We start from the raw sequence: 25,739 nt of genomic DNA on the forward strand, positions 1-25,739 counted from the left end.
CACATCCATGCCCGAGGCAGGAATCGAACCTGCGACCGTAGCAGTCGTTTGGTTCCAGACTGAAGCGCCTACAACCGCTCGGTCACAGCGGCCGGCTTCTACAGTCAAATTCTTCAATAACGAGTCTAGTAGCTTTTGCGTAAACCCCACTTTCCTTACTCTAAAGGATACATACTTGCTTGAAGAGTTTATCTCTAAAACCATTCCTTCGTTAAGACAAGTTGTGTTTCTCTCAGTACCTACAGACACCTGATGTCCAGCAGACCTCTCCTTTTGTCTGCGTTGACTTTGAAAATCTTTGTTGTTGTGTGAATATATGCATGCCAGCAGCTGGCTTACCCATGGAATGAGCGCGCATCCGTTCCTTCTCTTCAAAAAATGGTACTTCATAGCCTTGTGTAGTGGCATTCCCGGCCTATGATTTCGTACATCATATTCTGACTTGGCTGTAGGCGTCCCGTCTGTCCCATTTACTGTCTGACGTTGGCAGAGCGTCTTGACATATTCATTACAATCTCCATTTCTCACCCATTGGAATGAAAAAAAGATACATGTATTATGTTTCAGGGAGCCCCGTACTTGATGGAGAAGGAGCATACGACGCCGCCACGTGTCGGCAACGACAGATACGAGGGCTACTCGATGGACCTGATCACACAGATCGCAGAGATTCTCAACTTCACGTTCGAGTTCAAGCTGGCGCCCGATGGGCAATACGGCAATAGAAACGAGAAGACAGGCACCTGGAACGGGCTCGTTGGCGAGCTGATCGCAGGGGTAACGAATGACTATATCATCATTATCATCATCCCCATCATCATCTCCTGCACGTATTAGGCTTCGCATGTTACGCCTACATATAGCAATTAGTCCAAGTCCTTCCATTTGATCCTGGCTCTCCCTGCGTTTCTTCATCATTTTACTTTGTATGTGTATGGTATATTTGGCAGTCTGTCATACTCCATCTTACTGATGTGCTCTTTCCATTTCCTTCTGTGTTCTTATATTTTCTTTATTTAGAGATTTTAATCCTAATTTTGCCCTCATTTCTGTATTTCACTTTCGATCTTGTGCGTTACGTTCTGACAGCACCGCCCTGGCCTCTGGTGGCTGCTACCGCCAAGCAGCAGCGCTTCTCAGTAGCTATTGGAGTACTGATTATTCTCCGTGTTCTACTGTCCATGTTAATACTCATCGATAAAACAAATATTGAACTAGACTAATTTTGGACCGTTCTATCGAATGAACACCTGAAATTCCGCTTTAAAACTCATTTTGCTTGTAACGGGAACCAAACCGTCGCTTTTCGTCGAAAACGTGTGTCACATGAGAGACCTGACGAATAGTATTTGTGTGGGATGACTCCAGATGCACAATGAAACACGAAATTGCAAGTCAGAGGAAATAAATACGTATTGAGACGAACCGAAATGACACTTTTATTCAAAGAAAATAATTAAACTGAATTCACCGTGATTCGAGATATTCTCCTGGACATTACAAAAGGCAGGATATGGTTCTTAATAGCGTCTGTGACCACCACGTACGGCAATGCAGCTCTCCAGCAAACTCCCTTGTTGGCCACAAAGGAGGCGTGGAGATGTTGTGGTAGGGCGTTCGAATCCATCACCAGCGCGACTGAAAACTACTGGATGGTCATTGGTGCTTATGACGTACTGCATTACGCACAGTGCACGTGCTCGATGGAGTTTAAGTCGTGGGAATTTGTGGAATACTAGGAAAAATCGTCAAAATTCGAATGAATTACCTAAAAACTGTAAATAACGTCATATGCTCGTGTTGTTGCTGGGCATGTATGGTGGTGCTTGTTGCTAAACATTTACAATCTCGTAATTATGTGTGTATTCTTGAAGCGTGGGAGCAGATGAGCAAAATAGCCCCAGGACTATGACAACCTCATACATTGTAAAAAATACCACTGGCAGCGGTGCTCGGCTGAAAACTGTGAAAACAAACCCCGGAACTGTGAATAGTGGCATACAGCGCAGAAAATATTCTGTTAGAAATTGCAAGAGAACGAAGTTGGAGATATCACCTGAATTTGTCTCTGCTGACGCTACTGTTGCTCAAGCGAGTTGCAGAGCCCAAATGGCAAGTCGAGTCTCAGATTCCCGGCATTCTAAGATTGGAGGTGGTGTGTGGGCTGGTGGAGGAGGAACAATAGGAGTAACTGCACTAGATGGGAAGTAGGACGCCATTTTGGGAAATAAAATATGATAATTAAGATTAGGCTAGAAACAGCTGGACACAGGGGTAAACATGGGACACTCTGCAGCCATCTTGGGTCACAAATTATGGTTACTACATTGAAGTTACAGGTCATTTATTACATCCTAAATAAACAAAGCAAATGTCAAAATTTGCAGTTTGTTTGATTACTGGTTATTAAATTAGGATGGGGCAAGTGGCCGGTTTGTTTACATAAGAGAATCTTGCAAAACTTTGTCCGGAACATACATTGCCTAACTACTAAGTCATGATTGTAAAATACTGACCCCAGTTATTTACAGAAGAATGGAGAAACAAACAGAAGCCGACCTCGGGAAAGATTAGTTTGGTTTCCGTAAAATATAGAAACACATTAGGCACTCTTAACCTATTTTAGAAGAAAGTTTAAAATAAGGAAAACCTACGTTCACAGCATTTTTAGATGTAGAGAAAGATTTTGACAGTGTTCACTGGAATACCCTCTTTGAAATACTGAAGATACCAGACATAAAATTCAGGAGGTGAAAAGTTATTTACATATGGTAAAAAAAAAACAGACTGAGGTTACAAGAGTAGAAGTACATGAAAGAAAAACGGTAATTGAGAAGGAAGTGAGACTGGGTTGTAGTCTAATCCCGATGTTATTCAGTCTCTATGGTAACCAATCAGAGAACAAAACCAAGTTGAAATTTTAAAGGAAAATGAAGTTCAGGGAGAAGAACTAAAGACTTTCTGGTTTGTCGATAGCATTTTAATTCTCTCAGGGACGACAGAGGACGTGAAACGGAAGTCGAACGGAACAACGAGCAGCTTTAAAAGAGACTATAAAATGATGTGTCAACGGAAGTAAAACAATAGTAACTGAATCTAGTCGAATCAGTCAATCGATGCTGAGAGAATTGAAGAAATGAGACACTGAAAGTAGCAGATGAGTTTTGTTATTTCGGTAATAATATAAGTGACTATGGCTGAAGTAGTCAGGATATAAATTTCAGACTGGGAATTATTTAAAAAAATCATTTCTGAAAAAGATACATTTGTCAACATCGAATATAAATTTAAACTATAGGAAATTTTGTGTGCAAGGTTTCTGAATGGAGTTTAGCCTTGCATGGAAGTGAAACGTGGACAATGAACACTTCAGATAAGACTGGAATAGAAGCTTTTGAAATCTGGTGCTACAGAAGAATGCCGCAGATTAAATGGGTAGATCGAATAACTGGAGAAAAGAAAGTCATCGTACAACTTGATTAAAAGAAGGAATCAGTTGATAGGACGTCAAGGAATCATCAGTCAGATAGTGGAGAGCTAAAATTGGAGAGGGAAACCAAGACTCGAAAACAATAAGCACATTCAAATTGACGTTGACTGCAATAGTTTTGCAGAGACGAAGAGACTTGCACAGGATAGACAAGCATGGAGAGCTGCATCAAACTGGTCTTTGGACTGAAGACCACAACAACTAACACATAATTTTCATATATACATAAACGAAGAATTATTTATAAATAAAATTTCAAATTTAGAAAACTACCAGATTAACATACGACATTTTCTTTTTATCATTTAATATTGAACTAGAGAGTCACTTCTTCTGCACGACGTTGTATCATAGACTTTACGCGAAACTAAATACAGATAAACAATGCAAGTACGAATACAACGTATATAATCCGTCAGCTTACGTTATCATTCTGATAAACTGGTAACTGATACACTGGTAACTGATACATAAGAGTCACGAGCACTGATGGTGGTACCTCCTACGTAACGTTGTTAGCACTCATTGTAGACAATTCCGATGATTTAATTGTACAACCGCATGGGCAATTACCGAACAATTGTTATCATTTACAGACACCTGCTTAGCACACGGGTACTATGCAAATTTCGCCCCGACAAGCTGACTGATACACGCTATTACAGCCGGTACGGTGTAAGTTAATGTGTGCTCCTCTCGGGTACTTTATTGCCAACACCGGTACATTAAAGTTACTTTCACGTAAGGCGCTAAATGAAGAATATCTCGGCGAAATTTTCGTGTACTCACTCTCTCATTCGATTTGCTTCTGTTCCAGAGGGCAGACCTGGCCATCTGTGACCTGACGATTACGGAGGAGCGGCAATCGGCCGTTGATTTCACCATGCCCTTCATGAACCTCGGTGAGTACTCGTATTATTTTATGCTTTCAATCCCCCAGTGTAACTTTTCAACCTTAATATTCCACTAGTGCAACTCTTGAACTGCGTTATCCAGTGTTACATGCTTGTGCCAACTTTTCAAAGGAGAGTTTTTAGTTTTACGTCTCAGTGAGACTTGTAGACTTTAACCTGACTGTGTACAAGAAGTAACTTTATGTTGACTATTGGCTATATGTAAACATTAGTTTTAATACCTATGAAGCGACTATGTTTAAGGTACGTACATGCATAATTGCATTTATTATGTGTAATCGTTATGAACAATACCCATCTGACCTACCGCATATGAATAACCATATTGCTGTATACACCTTATACATATTCTCAGTGCCGGCCAGAGTGGCCGTGTGGTTCTAGGCGCTACAGTCTGGAGCCGAGCGACCGCTCCGGTCACAGGTTCGAATCCTGCCTCGGGCATGGATGTGTGTGATGTCCTTAGGTTAGTTAGGTTTAATTAGTTCTAAGTTCTAGGCGACTGATGACCTCAGAAGTTAAGTCACATAGTGCTCAGAGCCATTTGAACCATTTTGAACCATAATCTCAGTATTTAAATCTTCAACAAAAACACTCACACAGCCACTAAACTAAATAATATGAAAATAAATATCGATCCAGTTATTGTTTCACTGAATGTAATCTGAACAGGTAATCACAGTTCTCTAAGTGCACAAGATAACGTTTAGTTCTGGCTAACTTGTGCGAACTCGGATAAACAGGCAGTTGCAATGCAATTGCATTTCTCTGAAATATGCTGAAAGAAATCACGCTGTTTTCCCCATTACTAAGAATAAAACTTGCAGAGTGCAATGCAAGTGTATTCGCAGGCTGCAATGCGAGATCGCATTGCTATTTTTAAAAAAAAATGTGAATATAATATGTAGGCTCAATGTTGAATAATTTGAAAACTAAGTGCATTTCAGTTTTGTATTCATTAGTAGAAATTGAATGATATGAACATACCTACATAATTGGATATTCTTATTGCCAAATTATTATACTTTAAAAATAAACAGTAAGTTTACAAACACTCAACACAGAACTTTCGTGAAAATTAATTCTTTAAACAAATTTACATTCACTGCATTGATGGAAAAATGGGTAAACATTGATGTGTGTCTTTCTTGATTATATGCGCATTCTGCACTACTTGAAACAACAGTACCAAATAGTCAAACAATGCAAGTTACGAAATTTGCTACCCAGAACTGCAAAGGTTCTTTAAACACGACATCCTACTTTCCTGCAAAGCTAGTGCACGCTTCACATTGCCCCTTTAATATACACCAAGTAGCGGCAACAGCATTCCGAACTGAGGCCTCCTCACCAGTACATACATTACGTCGGCCAGTGCTCCACACCGCAGTCTTGTTCAAGCAGACTAACCACTTCTCAGCAGTATAATATTTGGAATGCAGAGAGTCTTATCTACACATGTACTCAGCAAAAGTGTTTATGTGGCATATATCACAAACAAACTGTCACTTTTTACTATGTAACAACCTTTCTATGTGATACAATGGCTGGATAAGTTGTCGACAGTAGACACGAATTTGCAACACAAAAAATATCAGAAAATGAAAAGAGAAATTATGGACACATCCTAAGGTAGAAATACGAAGAGGCACTGTCCATCTTTGTCAAAGTCGTAAATATGGTGATAATGGATAGATCCCAAAGTGGACCACTGCCTCTCCTCACGAAATGAGTCTTGGCGAAGATCCTAACAATGTGAGATCGTCCTTGTTAATCCTTCGTCTGAACGAGAAGACTAATGTGCTTCAATAACTTTCTCGGCCCCAACTCGCCTTGCTGTTCAACTGCTGACTCATATGTCTTATAACCATTCTCTTGCAAAGCCTTCTGCCACTAGATCGACAATTCATTGTTGTTATTTACAAGTTTTTTCTCCCTTGTGAGAATCAGGAGATCACGTCAGATACAGCAATAGCAAATAAGTCTAAATTTACAAGAGTAATTGTAGTTCATTGAAGCCGTCCTAACGAAATCTGTATGTAGCAATTTGTATAGAAACTATCCACGTTTTCATACAACTAAGGCCGACAATGTCTAGATTTAGCTTTTAGCGATTTTCTTCTTAGATCAAAACGTTCTTATTTTTCAAAGTAGTTCTCTTTTTGATCAGTGTCCTCTGCCTGAAGTTTTTCCAATGAGTAGATACTGTCATGGAAGTGTGATTCGCCAAAATCTGCAAAGTTCCCATTTAGAGATGCCATAACCTCTCCATCGCTCTAATAACATTTTCCAGCTACAAATTTCTGATACGTGAGAACAGGTTGAATTCAGATGATGTCAGATCTGGTGAAAATAATGGATGTTTCCACAATTCGTAATATAAATCCCTCCATCTTCCTACAGCCAAAGTAACTTTGTCCTGATGAAGATTGTACAATGCTAGTTGTGGCAATGCACACAGTTCGGTGCACATCGTTGAACATGGTCTCTATAGCAGACGACTCCTACGGGTTCCCACGTTGACCTAACGACATTGTCAATTACGATTTCAGTGGAGACGGGTTCATCGAGAGGGACTGTAGATCGGTTGAAACACGTCGCCTGGTCTAATAAATCACATTTCTTACTACACCAGGTCGACGTTCATGTGTTGATACATAATAATTCGGGTGAATAGTTTCTCGAAACCTGATCTGCGTTACCGGCACAGGCCGGTGTGAACCCATCTCCGACGGCAATGTCCTTTTCCAGCAGGATAACTTTTCGTGTCACAAGACCATAATTGTGCTACAGCCGTTTGCGAATCATGATAGTGAACTCCTCAATTTATGCAAACTGCCTGACCTGTGCGCAGATATCTTGTGCCACATCCCTCCAGAAACTTACCACGAACTCATCGAATCCATACTACACGACCTATCTGTTGTATTGCGCTCCAAAGGTGGACCCAAACGCCAATAAAGAGTGTTCTTAACGTTTTGGCTGGTCAGTGTATCTTTAATCCTGAATGGTCCAATACCATGCTCTCGTTTTTCCCGATGTTCTCATTTGTGGTTGTGAATTTAGGACATCAATCGCGTAGATTATGTTAATGAGAAGTACAGCCACGTTTGAAGCCAGATGCTTATTTCTTTTAATACGATGAAGTAGTTTCCTTATCAATCTTCTCCATCTTTTGATAAATTTCCATTGGCGGTGGAACAATTTTTATGACTGCGCAGATTTCCAGTTTATACAGTTTCATTAAAGACACTAAACCGTATAAACTAATCTAATCTGCTGATCAAGTTGACACTTGATGTGTGCTATTGTGCTGCAAGTACCTGCAAAAGCGAAACAAATATCTGTGATTCCAACACCATCTCTGTTCCATTCCGACAGTTTGCACCTTGCCCCGATACTATGGATATCTTCCACGTATCTGTTGTCTCGTGACAGTCCATCCCCTGTAATAATACGATTCTGATTGAAATCGTATCGAGTCACTGCCTCTTCCTAATGACTTTATGAGGTTTTTTGAGTTTCCTTATCACCCAGCGTGGGAAAGTCTTTCGCAACCGAACTGTTCGAAAATGATTAAGCACACACTGCCTGATATTTGCAAGGCATTAGTAATATCAGTTTCGAATATTACGATGTTCCTTAACCAACCCTTCAGTATAACATACATTTCTATCTCTGATGGATGTATTCTGAGCAGCTGAAAGTTTAGCCTGATATCCATTGGCCTCGTTTTCAAAGAAAGCATTCCAAATTCAGTATCTCGAAGTCCTCCAGGTCCCGGCTTCTTTACTTTTACTAAGATAAGAAAAATATCTAGGAAAACTGATTAGGTTTAGAAGAAAAATACGAATTATTTCATCCACAACGCGAGATTAAAAATTCAAAGGGATCGAACATGCCAGTCATTTAGTAACGTATTTTTTCCGTGTTACTCCTGAAGATACAAAGCAGCAGACAAAAGTCAAATTTCTTGATTTTTCATATGATATCTATAACGCAGACCACAAAATTCGTCTCACAGAATTTTAACATTGCAGTACTGTACTTCTGAAGTGACTGAGTGGCGAAGTGTAAATGAAATCGTATGACACATATTAATTCTTAAACATACTCGGAATACTTTTCCCTCAAAACATAAAATCTTCTTCAGATAAATAACTTTTTTTTAAAAAAACTTAAGGTTAATATTTACATACACAATGTTCTCTTTCCCTCACCAAGTCAAATAATTTTTTACGAAGGCTATTCAGACTTGTATAGACACGAATAAACATTAATATAAAAGATGTATTTCGCTGTAGCAAATACAAGTGCGAGAATTTGGCGTCTGTTCGCCCAATGAAATGAGGTAGTGATAGTAATGATGAGTGGCCTGTAAACTGCTGTGAGAGAGTTCCACTCACTTTCAAAAGCTTCTTTATCTCGCCCTTGTTTCTACTATACTGTGCTACTCTACTGGAACGAAACAAATTGAATTCGTTATGAAAATTAAAACTACGTTATATTATTAAGTTTACGTAGATGGGGGACTGATGACCATAGATGTTAAGTCCCATAGTGCTCAGAGCCATTTACGTAGATGCATAGACGTGAATGTATGCAAATGCATACACCTTTTTGCAGTAATATACATAAGCAATAAATCTGTGGTTAGTTCTCCATCTGTTGCATGTGAAATAGATACACAGCAATAAATAATGAAGATTTAGATAAAAATTTGTACATAGATACGGAGGAACACTAAACGCTTCGAAACAGAATCGTGTTATTACTTTAAGGAACACCTGACAACACGTTCAGATTTGAAAATCAGGAGTTCTTTCTCCATTAACAATTGAAGTTTTCTTGTGATCGCTCGGAATGAATTTCAGTTTACAGTATCAAGTCACAATTTTTATGTTCCAGGTATTAGCATCTTGTACAGTAAGTCCGAGAAAGCAGATCCGAACCTTTTTTCTTTCCTGGATCCATTCACCGTTGACGTTTGGATTTACATGGCTACGGCATATCTTGGAGTATCTTTAACTTTCTTCGCACTGGCAAGGTTAGTAAGCCCTTCAGCACTGTCGTACTACTTCGGCATAGAGATTTCAAACCTATTTGACGAAACAGATTTCTTTTCTGTTCATCATTGTCTAGTAAACTCACTGCCGGTGGTATATTAAATTATAAAATTTGGTTAAAATTTCGGAAAATGCGGCAATGATTTGACAAACTATCCCCGGTGACTTCACCCCGAACACGTCTAGACCTGCTCCAGTTGTGCAACAAGTACAACGAAGCTATTTCCTCAGTTTCCTTTCTTTGTACGAGGGCGTCCTGGAAAGTAATGCCTCCGAATTTTTTACGTGAAATCCCTTAAAGTTCCTTTTTTAACAAAGCAAACGTTGTTAAAATCCTATATCTTTATTCTTTATGTCTACATATTTATTTCTCGACATAGGCACCCTGATGACGAACACATTCCTCTCAACGAGAGACTAGTTTTTTTGACTCCGCCACAATGGAGAATCTGACTTTGTTGACGTAGTCGCAACCTCACCTCTGCCTGCACCGCTTCATCACTATCAAAGTGAAGTCCTCGAAGGTGGTCTTTAAGTTTTGGAAAAAGATGAATATCGATGGACCCAAGTAGGATCTGTATGGAGGATGATCGATGACAGTGAAACCAAAGTGTCGGGTTGTTACAGACGTCGCAGCACTCGTGTGTGGTTTGGAATTGTCACGCTGAAGGAGCGGGTTCACCATGTGTGGACGAACTCTACGAATACGAAACTCGATTACAGCACGCTGTTTCTCACACACCGACATAGTTACGTTATAGATCGCCACATTACACACTGAAATTCAGAGTCATCTCGCGGAACAGACGTCTCCAAATATGTAATCATGAAGAATAAAGATAAACAATGTTAATAACGTTTGTTCTATTTAAATCGCTTTTTCACTTAAAAATTATGGAGACATTACTTTTCAGAACGCTCTCCTGTTTCTCCCTGAGCACTTCATGTATCATTCACATCCTAATTTTTCATCGCTCTTCTTTATGTCCTTTATCTTCAACTGCAAATGTTTCTTTCGAATCATTTCCCTTTTCTGATAAATACATTGCATGTCCTGTTTCCTGCATTTACTCATACTTATCATCATTTGCAGTTAAAATCGACTGTATTAACACGACACTAAATAAAAATTACGTTCCACCCCATTCCAATCGTGTGTTTTTGTCACTTTCTCCTTATTTTTTCATTGTACTAAATTCACATCATTGTTTCATTTTTGCTCGAGACTGCAAATGTAAATTTCAGCAGATAGTCCAATAAGACTGCCGCTCTTCTATTCAACCTTAATTGTTAGTTTCATCGTTTAATCAAAGGTTTATTTTATTTATGATACTGTATTTCACACGAGGTCTGTAACTTAATGTCTTTGCTCCTTTACCGTCTTTGGAATTAATTGTTAAAAACCATTCAATAGCTAAGATCACATTTTTTTGTAAGTTAAGACAACCAGGTTCAACATGCCATGCTGTCGTTTTCAGGTCTTAAAATATTTTATTCTAAAAGATGTTCACTTTACGCTGGCCTCACGCACAAGATGTCAAGTAGATAAAAATAGCACATTATAACAGATTTGTCGTCGCTAAAATATTTAAAAACACAAAGCACCTTGTGTAACCGGATATATATATATATATATATATATATATATATATATATATATATATATATATAATTGGGCACAGTTGCTTGTTGCATCAAACAAAACACTGTTTGCGTTTGCGTGATTCCCGGGGCCTCCCTCCCTCCCCGGACAATGAAAAAGCAAAACGTATTTACACATGCTGGACAAGCAACTATGAGCAATATGTACATGGACATAGCCTGTGGCACAACGAGATAATGTTTTTAAATATTGTACCGATGACAAACCTTTAATAATGTGCTATTTTTATCAACTTGACATCTTGAGCGTGACGCCAGCGTAAAATTAAAGTGTTTTACAACAAAAGGTTTGAGGACCTAAAGATGACAGCATAGTCTGTTGAAACTGGTTGTCTCAAATAAACAAACTGTTTTACGCGGTCTTGGTTTGTGAATGGTTTCTAACAATTAAACAGATCGCCCTTCAGTTCTCTCAAAATGAGAAAATTCAATTTGGAATTAATGTTCTTGCTTTCGTTACCAACGTGAAGGTGGGCTACGTTTTGTGAATATTGATCGTACTGTGTGCTACCCTAAAATATTGAATGGTGAATATTAAATCGATAATTGTTGAATTGTGCACCACATAAGCAGTGCACACACAACATATTGATGTTTATACTTGTGTCAGGTTGTTATATTCAAGTTATAATACTTATACGAGGGTAAATCAATTATTATCCGCAAAGTAGTTATAAAATTTCATTGTAATCAAATAGGAAACTTACAAGAACATCATTTTTCGACATAGTCTTCTTGCGTTTCAACGCACTTCGCCCACCGTTGTACAAGCTTCCTGATGCCCTCATAAAAGAAGGTTCTCGTTTGAGCTGCGAGCCAGGGATGCACCGCTTCTTTCACTGCTTCGTTCGAGGCAAATCGACGGACCCTTAATGTCTGTTTGAGCGGACCAAACAAGTTATAGTCAGAAGGGGGAAGATCAGGACTATATTGAGGATGATCCAGTACTTCGAATTTGAGTTTCTGGACCGTTTCAGCATTGTGCAGCAGTATGCGGACGGGCATTGTCGAGCAACAACACAACACCTTTTGACAGCAACTTCGGCGTTTGCTTCGAACTGTAGGCTTTAGCCTGGCAGTAAGCGTCCCACTGTAACGTACACTGTTTATTGTTGTGCCCCTTTCCCCATTATGTTCCACTACTGGACCTTGTGCGTCCCAAAATACCGTAAGTATCAGTTTTCCTGCAGACAGTTGGGTCTTGAACTCTGCCGTTTACTCTCCGGCTCGTAATGAATACATGTTTCGTCACCATTAATGATCCTGTCTGAGAAGTTGGCCCCTTCGTTACCATAACGATCCAAATGTTTTTTGCAGATTTCCAAGCGCGTTTGTTTATGCAACTGTGTGAGTTGTTTTGGGACCCACCTTGCACAAACTTTATGAAACCCAAGTCTGTTGTGGATGATTTCGTAGGCAAAACCGTGACTAATTTTCAGACGATTTTCCACTTCGTCAATAGTTAATCGTCTGTCTAAAAGAATCATTTCACGTGAACGCTCAATGGTTTCTTCATTTGTGGCGGTAAACGATCGTCCGGCTCCTTCATCGTGCGTAACACTTATGCGACCATTTCGGAATTTTTAAATCCATTCGTAGACACTCCGTTGTGGCAAAACACTGTCCTCAGACTGTACCGAAAGTCTCTAATGAATTTCGGCCCCTGATACGTCTGTCAACCACAAAAGACGGTTCACTGAACAGTGCTCTTCTTTGGTGGAAATAGACAGCGGAACAACCATGATTAACAGCACATCTGCGTAACGAAACTAACATATCAGCTTAAAAATTGCAAAGATATAACAACAAATAAACAAAGCATGCGTTATCAACGTAAAACGACAGTAATACCGAAATAAACAAACGTAACTAAATTGCGGATAATAATTGACTTACCCTCGTAACTCTATTGCAGCCATTTTTCTCAAAATTATTTTCGGCAAGATAGCAAAAAGATTTCTGCTTAGCGTCCCATCGGCAAGATTGACGTCATTAGAGACTGAATTCTTGCTCGAACTGAAGAAGAATTGAGAAGGGAGTAAGTCGAGTCCTTTATAAAGAAACGACTGTAGCATTTTCCTTAACCGGTTTACAGGTACACCGGAGATCCTTAATCGGGATGTGTTGACTATGATTACAACCGCCGTCGTTCAGGCTGTGATTTTACTGTTTTACCCCTGCACCATCTCACACCCTAATGGAAATTTCAGTCTGGTTCACCTAAAAATTGCGTTTCAGATGTGAATTTCTCTGGAAGAGTACTCTAGTATTTAGTACTAGTTGCGACACTTTACGAATTCTTGTACATTTTTTCCGAAGTCTAGAATTACAGCACTATCGCAAGTCTAATGATATCTTACCTCCATCTTTATAGGTTGACATACTACAGAAACGCACACAGGAAGTTAATTGCGGGGCATGTGGCTGTGAATTGCGAATTGCTACTTAATAATTGCATTTTTCGTTCTACGATAAAGACAGTCTCTCCTTTTCCTCTTTTGCTTGCGAAACATACCGTTGAAAGCGAATACTTTCAAAACTGTCACTGTCACTGCTGAGAATATTAAAATGAGCAAAGCAGATAAACGGACCGGTATTGCTTACAGGTAGTCTGTTGAAAAGGGAAGGGTTATTTTTGGGAATTTATCTTGATACCCCTACATAACAGCTTGCCAAACGTGGAACTCTGAGACCGGAAAGATCTCGTAGAGCGGTCCTGCTCGCTAGTTCCTCTGCTCATTATTATTCCACGTGACAGTTCTGCTAGTTGGACTCCTTCCCACACCTCTTTACAAGGCAAATCAAGTAGATGTTATTAAAAAATGTGTTTTGTGAGTTCTTTAGGTCTTCATTTCTTCTTTGCACTACATGATACGATACTGGTCCGTGATATTCCAGGATGGCCCCTGGCGAGTGGGACAAGGGCCACCCCTGCGACCCGGAACCAACGGAGCTGGAAAACACGTTCAACATGATCAACATCTTCTGGTTCTCCATGGGTTCCCTCATGGGACAAGGCTGCGACCTGTTACCCAAGTAAGTTGACATGCTTACTCTGTATGTCAATATATACTGAAGCGGAAGAATTGTAACAGAAAACGCAAATAAGTTGTACTGTCGTTTCCATATTGCATGTCCTTCACTCATACTAGTGTGACACCTGAGATATTTGTCAGCACTATACTGTGTCCTCTCTCTCATCACTGCGACAATTAATTGTTGTTCGTTGGTATCACTTGAAAATGGCTAGTCATGGTGAGAAAATAAATTATAATTTTTGGCGTAAGCTCACACCCCCGGCAAAACCGCAGTTTTAATCTTTAATAAATATACTCTCAAAGCTGAAACACAGAACTCTACAAAAAAAGAAAAAAATGTTAGTATTCACTTTCATCACTATGCTCACTACTAGACCTCGAAAACAAACAAAATAAAAAAAGGTATTACAGTCATTGCGTGAACTACGGGAAGATTCCCTTTCCTCCCAGCTACGCGAATGAAATACATTACTGTATTTTCCAAGAATAACAGAAATATATTTATTGGCAGAAATCTCATGCTATTTCGACAAACATACTAGATTCTTTTTAACGTGAGCAAATTATTGGCAGAATTAATATCTTGTGATATGGTTCCACAGCATCTACAAAAATTTTAAATGAATTCAGTTTCCCTCCAGCTGTTACCGTTGGAAATATGCCATTTTCAGGCGTTTTCAAAACGCAGTCCAGCGTAGTGAGAACTGTGTGTAGTTGTATTAAGAGTGCTTATAAACCAATTTTGTAGTTTATTGAAATTTATAAACTTAAAAGATTTTGACATATAGGTTTACATAAGGCGGAGATAACAACTTCATATACGTATCATAGAACAAATAATCAGCGAAATCAGTTAACAATCGATTTTGTGTACTGCAGTGGATTCTGTACACCACAAAAGGTTGATACTGAAAGTGTAAATATCCAAAACAATCGAGAATTTTTTTATTTCTGAGGTATACTTGTTCACTGAATATGTATTGTGGTTCCTCCGTGAAGGCGCTATAAATTTCAGTTTCTTCTAGGGCGTCCATTAATCTGCCTTTCTCTACACCATGTAGTACCTCTGAGAATTCCTCGCCGCTGCTTGTGTTGTGATTGTAGTTTTACAGATGCTCACTGAATGAAGATTTATAATTCTCACTTAGATTGTTTGTTTTCTTAATGTGCTGGAGAAACATCTACCTGCATGCTCCACAGAAAAATTTTCATATTCACCACAAATGATTTTAAAAAGGTGTAAATGGCTTTGTTTTGTGACTGGTGTATCTGACTGTAAGTGTGCCTAGTTTGTTGTTCATGCAGAATCCAATTCGTACATTGGTTTCACGAAATTTATCTGCTGTTCTGTATTATTTGGCACTATAATAAGGTAAGGAAGTGTATTTCTTGTTTTTTCTTTTGCTTCTCTTGTTGTTGTTGTTGTGGCCTTCAGTCCTGAGAATGGTTGGATGCAGCTCTCCATGCTACCCTATCCTGTGCAAGCTTCTTCGTCTCCCAGTACTTACTGCAACCTACATCCTTCTGAATCTGCTTAGTGTATTCATCTCTTGGTCTCCCTCTACGATTTTTACCCTCCACACTGCCCTCCATAATTTGTGATCCCTTGTTGCCTCAGAACATGTCCTACTCACCGGTCCCTTCTTTTTGTCAAGTTACGCCAGAAACTCCTCTTCTTCCCAATTGTATTCAATACTTCAACATTAGTTATGTGATCTACCCATCTAATCTTCAGCATTCTTCTGTAGCACCACATTTCGAAAGCTTCTACTCTCTTCTTGTCCAGACTATTTATCGTCTATGTTTCACTTCCATACATGGCTACACTCCATACAAATACTTTCGGAAACGACTTCCTGACACTTAAATCTATACTCGATGTTAACAAATTTCTCTTTTTCAAAAACGCTTTCCTTGCCATTGCCAGTCTACATTTTATGTCTTCTCTACCTCGACAATCATCAGATATTTTGCTCGCCAAATAGCAACACTCCTTTACTACTTTAAGTGTCTCATTTCCTAATCTAATTCCCTCAGCATCACCCGACTTAATTCGACTACATTCCATTATCCTCGTTTTGCTTTTGTTGATGTTCATCTTATATCCTCCTTTCAAGATACTGTCCATTCCGTTCAAGTGCTCTTCCAAGTCCTTTGCTGTCTCTGATAGAATTACAAAGTCATCGGCGAACCTCAAAGTTTTTATTTCTTCTCCATGGATTTTAATACCTACTCTGAATTTTTCTTTTGTTTCCTTTACTACTAGCTCAATATACAGATTGAATAACATCGGGGAGAGGCTACAACCCTGTCTCACTCCCTTCCCAACCACTGTTTCCCTTTCATGCCCCTCGACTCTAATAACTGCCATCTGGTTTCTGTACAAATTGTAAATAGCCTTTCGCTCCCAGTATTTTACCCCTGCCACCTTTAGAATTTGAAAGAGAGTACTCCAGTCAACATTGTCAAAAGCTTTCTCTAAGTCTACAAATGCTAGAAACGTAGATTTGCCTTTCCGTAATCTTTCTTCTAAGATAAGTCGTAATGTCAGTACTGCCTCACGTGTTCCAATATTTCTACGGAATCCAAACTGATCTTCCCCGAGGTCGGCTTCTACCAGTTTTTCCAGTCGTCTGTAATGAATTCGTGTTAGTATTTTGCAGCTGTGACTTATTAAACTGACAGTTCAGTAATTTTCACATCTGTCAACGCCTGCTTTCTTTGTGATTGGAATTATTACATTCTTCTTGAAGTCTGAGGGTATTGCGCCCGTCTCATACATCTTGCTCACCAGCTGGTAGAGTTTTGTCAGGACTGGCTCTCCCAGGGCCGTCAGTAGTTCTAATGGAATGTTGTCTACTCCTGGGCCCTTGTTTCGACTCAGGTCTTTCAGTGCTCTGTCAAACTCTTCACGCAGTATCATATCTCCCACTTCATCTTCACCTACATCCTCTTCCATTTCCATAATTTTGTCCTCAAGTACATCGCCTTGTATAGACCCTCTATATACTCCTTCCACCTTTCTGCTTTCCCTTCTTTGCTTAGAACTGGGTTTCCATATGAGCTCTTGATATTCATACAAGTGGTTCTCCTTTCTCCAAAGGTCTCTTTAATTTTCCTGTAGGCAGTATCTATCTTACCCCTAGTGAGATAAGCCTCTACATCCTTACATTTGTCCTCTAGTCATCCCTGCTTAGCCATTTTGCACTTCCAGTCGATCTCATTTTTGAGACTTTTGTATTCCTTTTTGCCTGCTTTATTTACTTCATTTTATATTTTCTCCTTTCATCAATTAAATTCAATATTTCTTCTGTTACCCAAGGATTTCTATTAGCCCTCGTCTTTTTACCTACTTGTCGTCTGCTGCCTTCACTACTTCATCCCTCAGAGCTACCCATTCTTCTTCTACTGTATTTCTTTCCCCCATTCCTGTCAATTGTTCCCTTATGCTCTCGCTGAAACTCTGTACAACCTCTGATTTAGTCAGTTTATCCAGGCCCCTTCTCCTTAAATTCCCACCTTTTTGCAGTTTCTTCAGTTTTAATCTACAGTTCATAACCAATAGATTATGGTCAGAGTCCACATCTGCCCCTGGAAATGTCTTACAATTTAAAACCTGGTTCGTAAATCTCTGTCTTACCATTATATAATCTATCTGATACCTTCTAGTATCTCCAGGATTCTTCCATGTATACAACCTTCTTACATGATTCTTAAACCAAGTGTTAGTTATGATTATGTTGTGCTCTGTAATTCTACCAGGCGGCTTCCTCTTTCATTTCTTAGCCCCAATCCATATTCACCTACTATGTTTCCTTCTCTCCCTTTTCCCACTCTCGAATTCCAGTCACCCATGACTATTAAATTTTTGTCTCCCTTAACTACCTGGATAATTTCTTTTATCTCATCATACATTTCATCAATTTCTTCGTCATCTGCAGAGCTAGTTGGCATATAAACTTGTACTACTGTAGTTGGCGTGGGCTTCGTGTCTATCTTGGCCACAATAATGCGTTCACTATGCTGTTTGTAGTAGCTTACCCGCACTCCTATTTTTTTATTCATTATTAAACCTACTCCTGCATTACCCCTATTTGATTTTGTATTTATAACCCTGTATTCACCTGACCAAAAGTCTTGTTCCTCTTGCCACCGAACTTCACTAGTTCCCACTATACCTAACTTTAACCTATCCATTTCCCTTTTAAAATTTTCTAACCTACCTGTCCGACTATGGGATCTGACATTCCACGCTCCGATCCGTAGAACGCGCGTTTTCTTTTTCCTGATAATGACGTCCTCTTGAGTAGTCCCCGCCCGGAGATCCGAATGGGGGACTATTTTACCTCCAGAATATTTTACCCAAGAGGACGCCATCATCATTTAACCATACAGTAAAGCTGTATGCCCTCGGAAAAAATAACGGCTGTAGTTTCCCCTTGCTTTCAGCCGTTCGCAGTACCAAAACAGCAAGGCCGTTTTGGTTAATGTTACAGGGCCAGATCAGCCAATCATCCAGACTGTTGCACCTGCAGCTACTGAAAAGGCTGCTGCCCCTCTTCAAGAACCACACGTTTGTCTGGCCTCTCAACAGATACCCCTCCGTTGTGGTTGCACCTACGGTACGGCCATCTGTATCGCTGAGGCACGCAAGCCTCCCCACTAGAGTCCTGCATGACCGAGTAAGCGAGCACAAAATACGAGGTGGGGCGAGCACACCCTAACTGGATAGGCTACACGCACTAGTTCTTGTGATCGAGCATAGAAACCGTGACCGAATACGTAGCACGTAACTTCAAACACATTACACGTATTATTATCCGTGTGACACTGCAGCCAGTACGGGCTTCTTATTTGTGGTGTCTCTCTCTCTGTAATCATGCAGCGCGAGGAAGCCAGTGCAGTAAGACGTAAGATTGAAACCAATGTTTACACGTTAAAGAAACTGGAAGGTCTAAAAAGCCAAGTATGGAGTCATTTCTGTTGGTTGTAGATGAAAACATTGCGTCTACTGGGTACGTATCGTGCATAAACTGCTCCACTTTATTGTTTTTCCAGTCGGGAACCACTCATTTAAAGAAACACAGTTGCTAGAAACCTTACAAAGATCGTTTCTTTGGCCGTCCTTCCGTTATCTTAATATGCTTGAAATAAGTGAAAAGCAGGAAATTCTTAACAATGTGCGACAAATGTGTGCTACGTAGGCAGGTACAACATTCAATCTTAACATAATCGTTTTTGCATAGTTAGTGGAAAGTGTATTGTAGAGAAACGGGAATGTTGTGACTCGTATAATATTTCATTAACGTAAAACATCTCGTTTTTATGGGAACGGGGGTCGGGTTGTTTGGGGGGGAGAGACCATCGGTCTCTTACGGGAATGTTTCGATGATTTCGATATCAGTTCTGTATTACTTGTCTCTTTTGTTTATTATCATAGGTCCTTCAAGTACTGTTTCATCACCACCCAGAAAGAGAGCTCGTTTCAAGGAATGGAGGAACAACAGATCATCCGCAGCACATGAAGTAGATCTGTACATTTTAATGCACCCCGGAGATGATGATGACATCTTAAAGTGGTGGAGCAGACATGAAACAGATCTGCCAGGTTTGGCTGCAGTTGCAAGACGTATTTTACGGATCCCAGCAACAAGCGCACCTAGTGAAAGGTGCTTTAGTAAAGCCGGCATGTTACTAACAAATTGCCGCAGCCAATTAAATCCGGAACGCGTTAGTGATTTCCTGCTGATCAACAACAACTATAATTTTGTTTATGTTGCAAACAATTGAAACGTATGACAAGTTACGTCTGTAAATGTTTAATGTTCTTTGTATGCTTTCTTTATGAAGATGGTTGTCTTCTAGATTACAGGGAAAGCTCTTATTTAATGTTTCCTATAAATGAAAGGAAAAATATCTCTTTTGTTTGGAAATGAGACTCGTCTTCTATCCACGATTGTATTGAAATATCATTTTACTTTCCAGGTGCTTTATGAATTTAGCTGTGTCACGTACCCGTTCTTGGAAATGTTACTTTTGTATTAAAAGAGAGAGAGAGTGAGAGAGAGAGAGAAAGAGGCGTTGGATTTGTACAGAGCAGCGAGCCGGGGCGAGGCGAGGTGAGACGTCAGCGGTGACCGGTCATGCTCGGTTATCCGCGTGTCCGGACTCCGGACAACAGACATGGCGCGAGTACGTGACCGAGCCGAGTCGTGTGGGACCGGACACGAGCGGCTCGGTCCTCCCGTCAACAGGCGAGCCGTGACCGGTCAAACACTGAGCGTTGCGGCGCTCTACTCCCCACCAATGGCAAGGTCCATGGTTCATGTTCTCTTGTTAACGTTATTTCTTTGTCTATATTGTTGCTTTTTTACGTAATTTTAGTATACATTTTTCTGTCACATCAGCATTGTAGCAGTTATTTGTACCTATTTCTTTTACTATGCAAAACTCTTCGGTGCTTTCATTATATACTAATTGGAGGTTGAGGGTTCTGTTTGTCATAGAGTGAAAAAAGGCTTTCTTATGTGTTTCTGGGTGGCGCGAACTGTTGGGGATTATATTGTCAGTACGTGCTGGTTTCCGAAATATTCTGAATTTGTGGGCACCATTGCCATTGTTTATTATCGATACTAAAAAATTAAAGGACTGTTGTTTTCCCAGTTGCCGGCCTGAGTGGCTGCGCCTTTCTAGGCGCCACAGTCTAGAACCGAGCGACCGCTACGGTCGCAGGTTCGAATCCTGCCTCGGGCATGGATGTGTGTGATGTCCTTAGGTTAGTTAGGTTTAATTAGTTCTAAGTTCTAGGCGACTGATGACCTCAGAAGTTAAATCGCATAGTGCTCAGAGCCATTTTTTTTTTGTTTTCCCAATTCCACAATAAATATAATTTTTGAACGTACACTGCTGAGTTGTGAAAGCATACTTTCGATTTCAGCAGTTGTGCCAGCGAAGAGAACAAGATTGTCGTTTACTAACCTCTTGTAATACAAAATCTTACTGGTGTAATCACTAAATTTTTCTAAGAATTGGTTCTCATTATGATTTATGAAAACATCTCCAGTGTGCTAGCAACCTACTTCATTGCAACACCATCTGGTTATCAGTATATCTCATTTCGGAATTTAAAATAACTGAAAGATAATATCAACTGTAGCAACTCGAAATTTTCGCTCATTTTCATTTTTTACGTTTGAGTACGTTATTTTTATGATATCAGTTATTTCTATTATTAGCACATTAGTTAACAGATTTACTATATCAAATGAGACGAATTTTCCTTCTATAGATATGGATACATCTTTAATCTGGATAGCTACAACAATGACATTTTGAACTGTATAATCAGTTTCAAAAGTGTAATTTTTTTTTATTAGGAGCATATGAGTGCGGAGTGTGGGTGGTCGTATGTTCATGATCAAACATTCATTGACTTACATCTCTGTCAGGATGAATTTTCACTTCTTTAAAGCCTTCCTGACTAAAGCATTAAGTCTTTTTGTAGGTTCTCTAGCCGGCCGGGGTGACCGAGCGGTTCTAGGCGCTACAGTCTGGAAACGCGCGAGCGCTACGGTCGCAGGTTCGAATCCTGCCTCGGGCATGGATGTGTGTGATGTCCTTAGGTTAGTTAGGTTTAAGTAGTTCTAAGTTCTAGGGGACTGATGACCTTAGAAGTTAAGTTCCATAGTGCTCAGAGCCATTTGAACCCATTTAGGTCCTCTATTCAGCATCGTCGTATTATTAGCAACAATGAAGTCTTGTATCTTACTAATACAATCTTTCTCATTTATAGCAACTACATGAACAACAGCAACACTCATATCTTCTTTCAGCACAATAGCCGCTTTATTGTTAACTTCTTGTTAATTGCATGTACAGCAAGATTGTCTTGCGTCTTATTACGAGTATCACCCCTCTGTTCCAGGCATTTTATTTGTTCTGCAGTAACCTTAACAGCTTTGTTAGTAATTCTGTTTCTTTCACGGACTGGTGACTGGGCCATATCTAGAGCGACATTTGCGTTATCTACAATGTATAGTATATCCTGTCCTCACTGATTGCTAACAGTTTGTGTTCAAACTAAACACATATATCACATTTTATCCATAGTCGTGCACTACATGATTTAACATGGTTTTCAACATTATATTTCGAATTTATCCTAACATAAACATATTTGCCCTTCAGACATCGTTTATTGAATCTAACACCTTCTACGAGTTTCATCAGTTTTTGGTTCAAATGGCTCTGAGCACTATGCGACTTAACTTCTGAGGTCATCAGTCGCCTAGAACTTAGAACTGATTAAACCTAACTAACCTAAGGACATCACACACATCCATGCCCGAGGCAGGATTCGTACCTGCGACCGTAGCGGTCGCTCGGCTCCAGACTGTAACGCTTAGAACCGCACGGCCACTCCGGCCGGCATCAGTTTTTCTTGAGTACGTTGATATGTTCTTACCTGGCAGGGTAGCGCGTCTATTAATTTCTTGTAAATTGGTTCACAGCTTCAAAAAATTTTAAATGATGTCATCTTGATTTCATCTGCTAGTGTTGATTGTACAATTGCAGTTCTGAGATTATGCCGTTTCAAACATCTTTAAAACATAATACAACTTAATCAGAACAACGTAAAATATGCTCTAACAGTCCATGAGTGTACTGCCAGTCCATAGTGTGCAACGGGCACAAGCTCAGGAGCTCAGTTCGTCAGCGCACCTGACGATGGCGACATGTCTGATCGCCGAAATATTGTGCGCGTTGGACACTGTGGACCGACAGTACACCCGTGGACTGTTCGAGCAAGAAATACGCCGGGAGCAACTGAAGAATCGCAATGTAAAATATGATTAATAGTACTGTAGCCGATTTTGTAGTTCGTTGACGTTAATATACTTACAAGATTTTGACATATGGATTTACGTTAGGCAGAGATAACAACATAATGTGCACATCAAAGAAGAACTAATCAGTCGATATTCCATTTCATATACTGCAGTGGACTGTATATATCACAACAGGTTAACGCTAAAAGTGTGCACTTACTATACATTAGAGTAAATATCTAAGAAAATCGCTGAAACTTTTAGTTCTGAGGTCTGCTTTTTCAGTGAGAATGTGTTGAGGATGTTCTTTGAAGGCGCAATAAATTTCAATTGATTCTAGAGCGTCCATTAATCTGCCTTTCTCTGTGTTATCTAGTACCCTTAAAGATTCCTCGTTGCTGCTGGTATTATGAGTGTAGTTTCGTAGATGTACACTAAACGAAGATTTGTAGTTCTTGCTTAGTTTGCGTGCTCGCTTAATCTGGTGGATAAACCCGTGTCTCTTTGCCCCAGTAAAGACTTTCACATCCACCACATTTGATATAACAGATCCTTGACTGTGTAAATGGTTTCGTTTTTTGGGATGTGTAGCTGCTGACTATTGGTTCTTCATAGTTCTTTTTTTCTTCTTGTCTTGTTAATGTTCTTCACCTATATTGTTGACATCGTTACGTAATGGTGTATTATACAATTTTAACAACATTTAAAAAATATTTGGATGAATGTTTGCAGTTTTCACCATCAGCAGACGCTTCACCTACGTCAATTATTTATATAATTATACATTTTATGCTGTGAGTAAAAGAAAGATGCTCCTTATTTGTCCAGACATACTTAATAGCCGGTCTCAGATATCCGTCTGAACCTCTCTTTGGACCTAACGAGATGGATACACCTCCGAACAATATCCTGGACCCTGGGGGTACCCACAACATGCACAACCATATAACTTAGTCCAAGGATGCACTGTAGCTGTCAAGCTACAATGTAAGTTGAGGAGGGGGGGGGGAGTGAGATGACGTCAGCTTAATAAACAAAAAACACACACTGCTAAATTTCATCCCTAAGTAGGTGTTTTGTTTTGAGAGTAAGACTACGACGGGCGTTTGACAAGTCCGTGCAAAGTCCGAGAGCTGGCACCACCGGCGCGTATCGAGGTCACGTTTAGTTAGCATCATCTTTGGAAAGAACGCACAGCAAGTTTCAGCCATATTGGTCTATTTCTTTGAGTTTGGCATTCGTGTGAATCAAGAAAGTCGAGTGATTGTTAAAAAATGGGCGAAAAAGAATTTCGTGTGGTGATTAAACATTACTTTATGAAAGGCAAAACGCCTCAGGAGACTAAAGAGAAGCTTGATAAACATTACTGTGACTCTGCACCTTCGATTCGAACTGTTTACAAGTGGTTTCAAAATTTTCGGAGTGGCAATATGGGCGCAAGTGATGCTGAACGTTCTGGACGCCCTGTGGAGGTTACGACTCCAGAAATCATTGATAAAATTCATGATATGGTGATGGATGACAGAGGAGTTAAGGTGCGTTGGATTGCTAGTGCTGTGGGCACCTCGAATGAATGGGTACATAATTTTTTGCATGAAGATTTGGACATGAGAAAGCTATCCGCAAGATGTGTTCCGCAATTGCTCACGCTTGAGCAAAAACGGAATCGTGTGAAGTGTTGCAAAGATGGTCTGCAGCTGTTCAGGAAGAATCCGCAGGACTTTAAGCGTCGTTACGTCGCTGTGGATGAAACGTGGATACATTACTATTCTCCTGAGACCAAACAACAATCTAAACAATGGGTTACCAAGGGAGAACCTGTACCAAAAAAGGCGAAGACCATTCCTTCGGATGGGAAGGTTATGGCGACTGTCTTTTGGAATTCGCAAGGGATAATGCTCAACGACTATCTGGAAAAGAGTATAACTATTACACGTGCATATTATTCATCGTTATTTGACCGTTTGAAAACCGAACTGCAAGAAAAACGCCAGCGAGTGGGCCACAAAAAAGTCCTTTTCCATCACGACAATGCACCGGCACACACCTCAGCAGTTGTGGTCGCAAAGTTAATGGAAATATAATTCCAACTCGTTTCACATCCCGCCCCCCCCCCCCCCCCCACTCTCCTGAATTGACTCCTTGGACTACTATTTGTTCCCCAATTTGAAGAAATGGTTGGCGGGACAAAGATTTTATTCGAACGAGGAGGTGATTGCAGCAACTAATAGCTATTTTGCAGACTTGGACAATTCCTATTATTTGAAAGGGATCAACAAATTAGAAAAGCGTTGGACGAATTGTGTAAGTCTAAAAGGAGACTATGTCAAAAAATAAAAAAGGTTTACCCCAAACACGTAAGTAGTTTTTATTTTTGCAAAGACTTTTGAAACGCCCCTCGTATATGTAAGAAACACACGCGGACTGCAGACTGCCGATCGTAACACACAAGTACCACACGAACCATGAACAAAAAATCGATACTGTGTCAAAATAGAATGGTCTGTATTATTATTAATGAATGCACATGTCAAGACACATGTGGTGCTGCTATTGTAGCTTGGTTGTTCTATAGGAGTCAGAAATACACATGGGTCCCACATTAATACCACTGATAAAATCACATTATATGATTGACTGGTTGTGGCATATTCACAAAGCAGCCATATCAGTATAAACGAGCGATTGGATAACATCAGAAGCTCCATAAGGCAGTTCGTAGATGATACGGTTGTCTGTAA

The 25,739-nt window shown here is 39.9% G+C and overlaps 1 protein-coding gene across 1 annotated transcript in view; it reads left to right on the forward strand.

Annotated features, from left to right (window-relative positions):
* LOC124776889 (glutamate receptor ionotropic, kainate 2-like) overlaps nucleotides 1-25,739 on the forward strand; it is a 200,712-nt gene that overhangs the window by 123,733 nt on the left and 51,240 nt on the right. Inside the window, exons 10-13 of the mRNA XM_047252076.1 lie at nucleotides 568-777; nucleotides 4,308-4,392; nucleotides 9,313-9,451; nucleotides 14,031-14,168. Coding sequence (XP_047108032.1) covers nucleotides 568-777; nucleotides 4,308-4,392; nucleotides 9,313-9,451; nucleotides 14,031-14,168 — 572 coding nt within the window. The remainder of the gene's footprint in view (nucleotides 1-567; nucleotides 778-4,307; nucleotides 4,393-9,312; nucleotides 9,452-14,030; nucleotides 14,169-25,739) is intronic.

Source organism: Schistocerca piceifrons, chromosome 2, assembly GCF_021461385.2.
Source record: "Schistocerca piceifrons isolate TAMUIC-IGC-003096 chromosome 2, iqSchPice1.1, whole genome shotgun sequence".
Classification (NCBI taxonomy): domain Eukaryota; kingdom Metazoa; phylum Arthropoda; class Insecta; order Orthoptera; family Acrididae; genus Schistocerca; species Schistocerca piceifrons.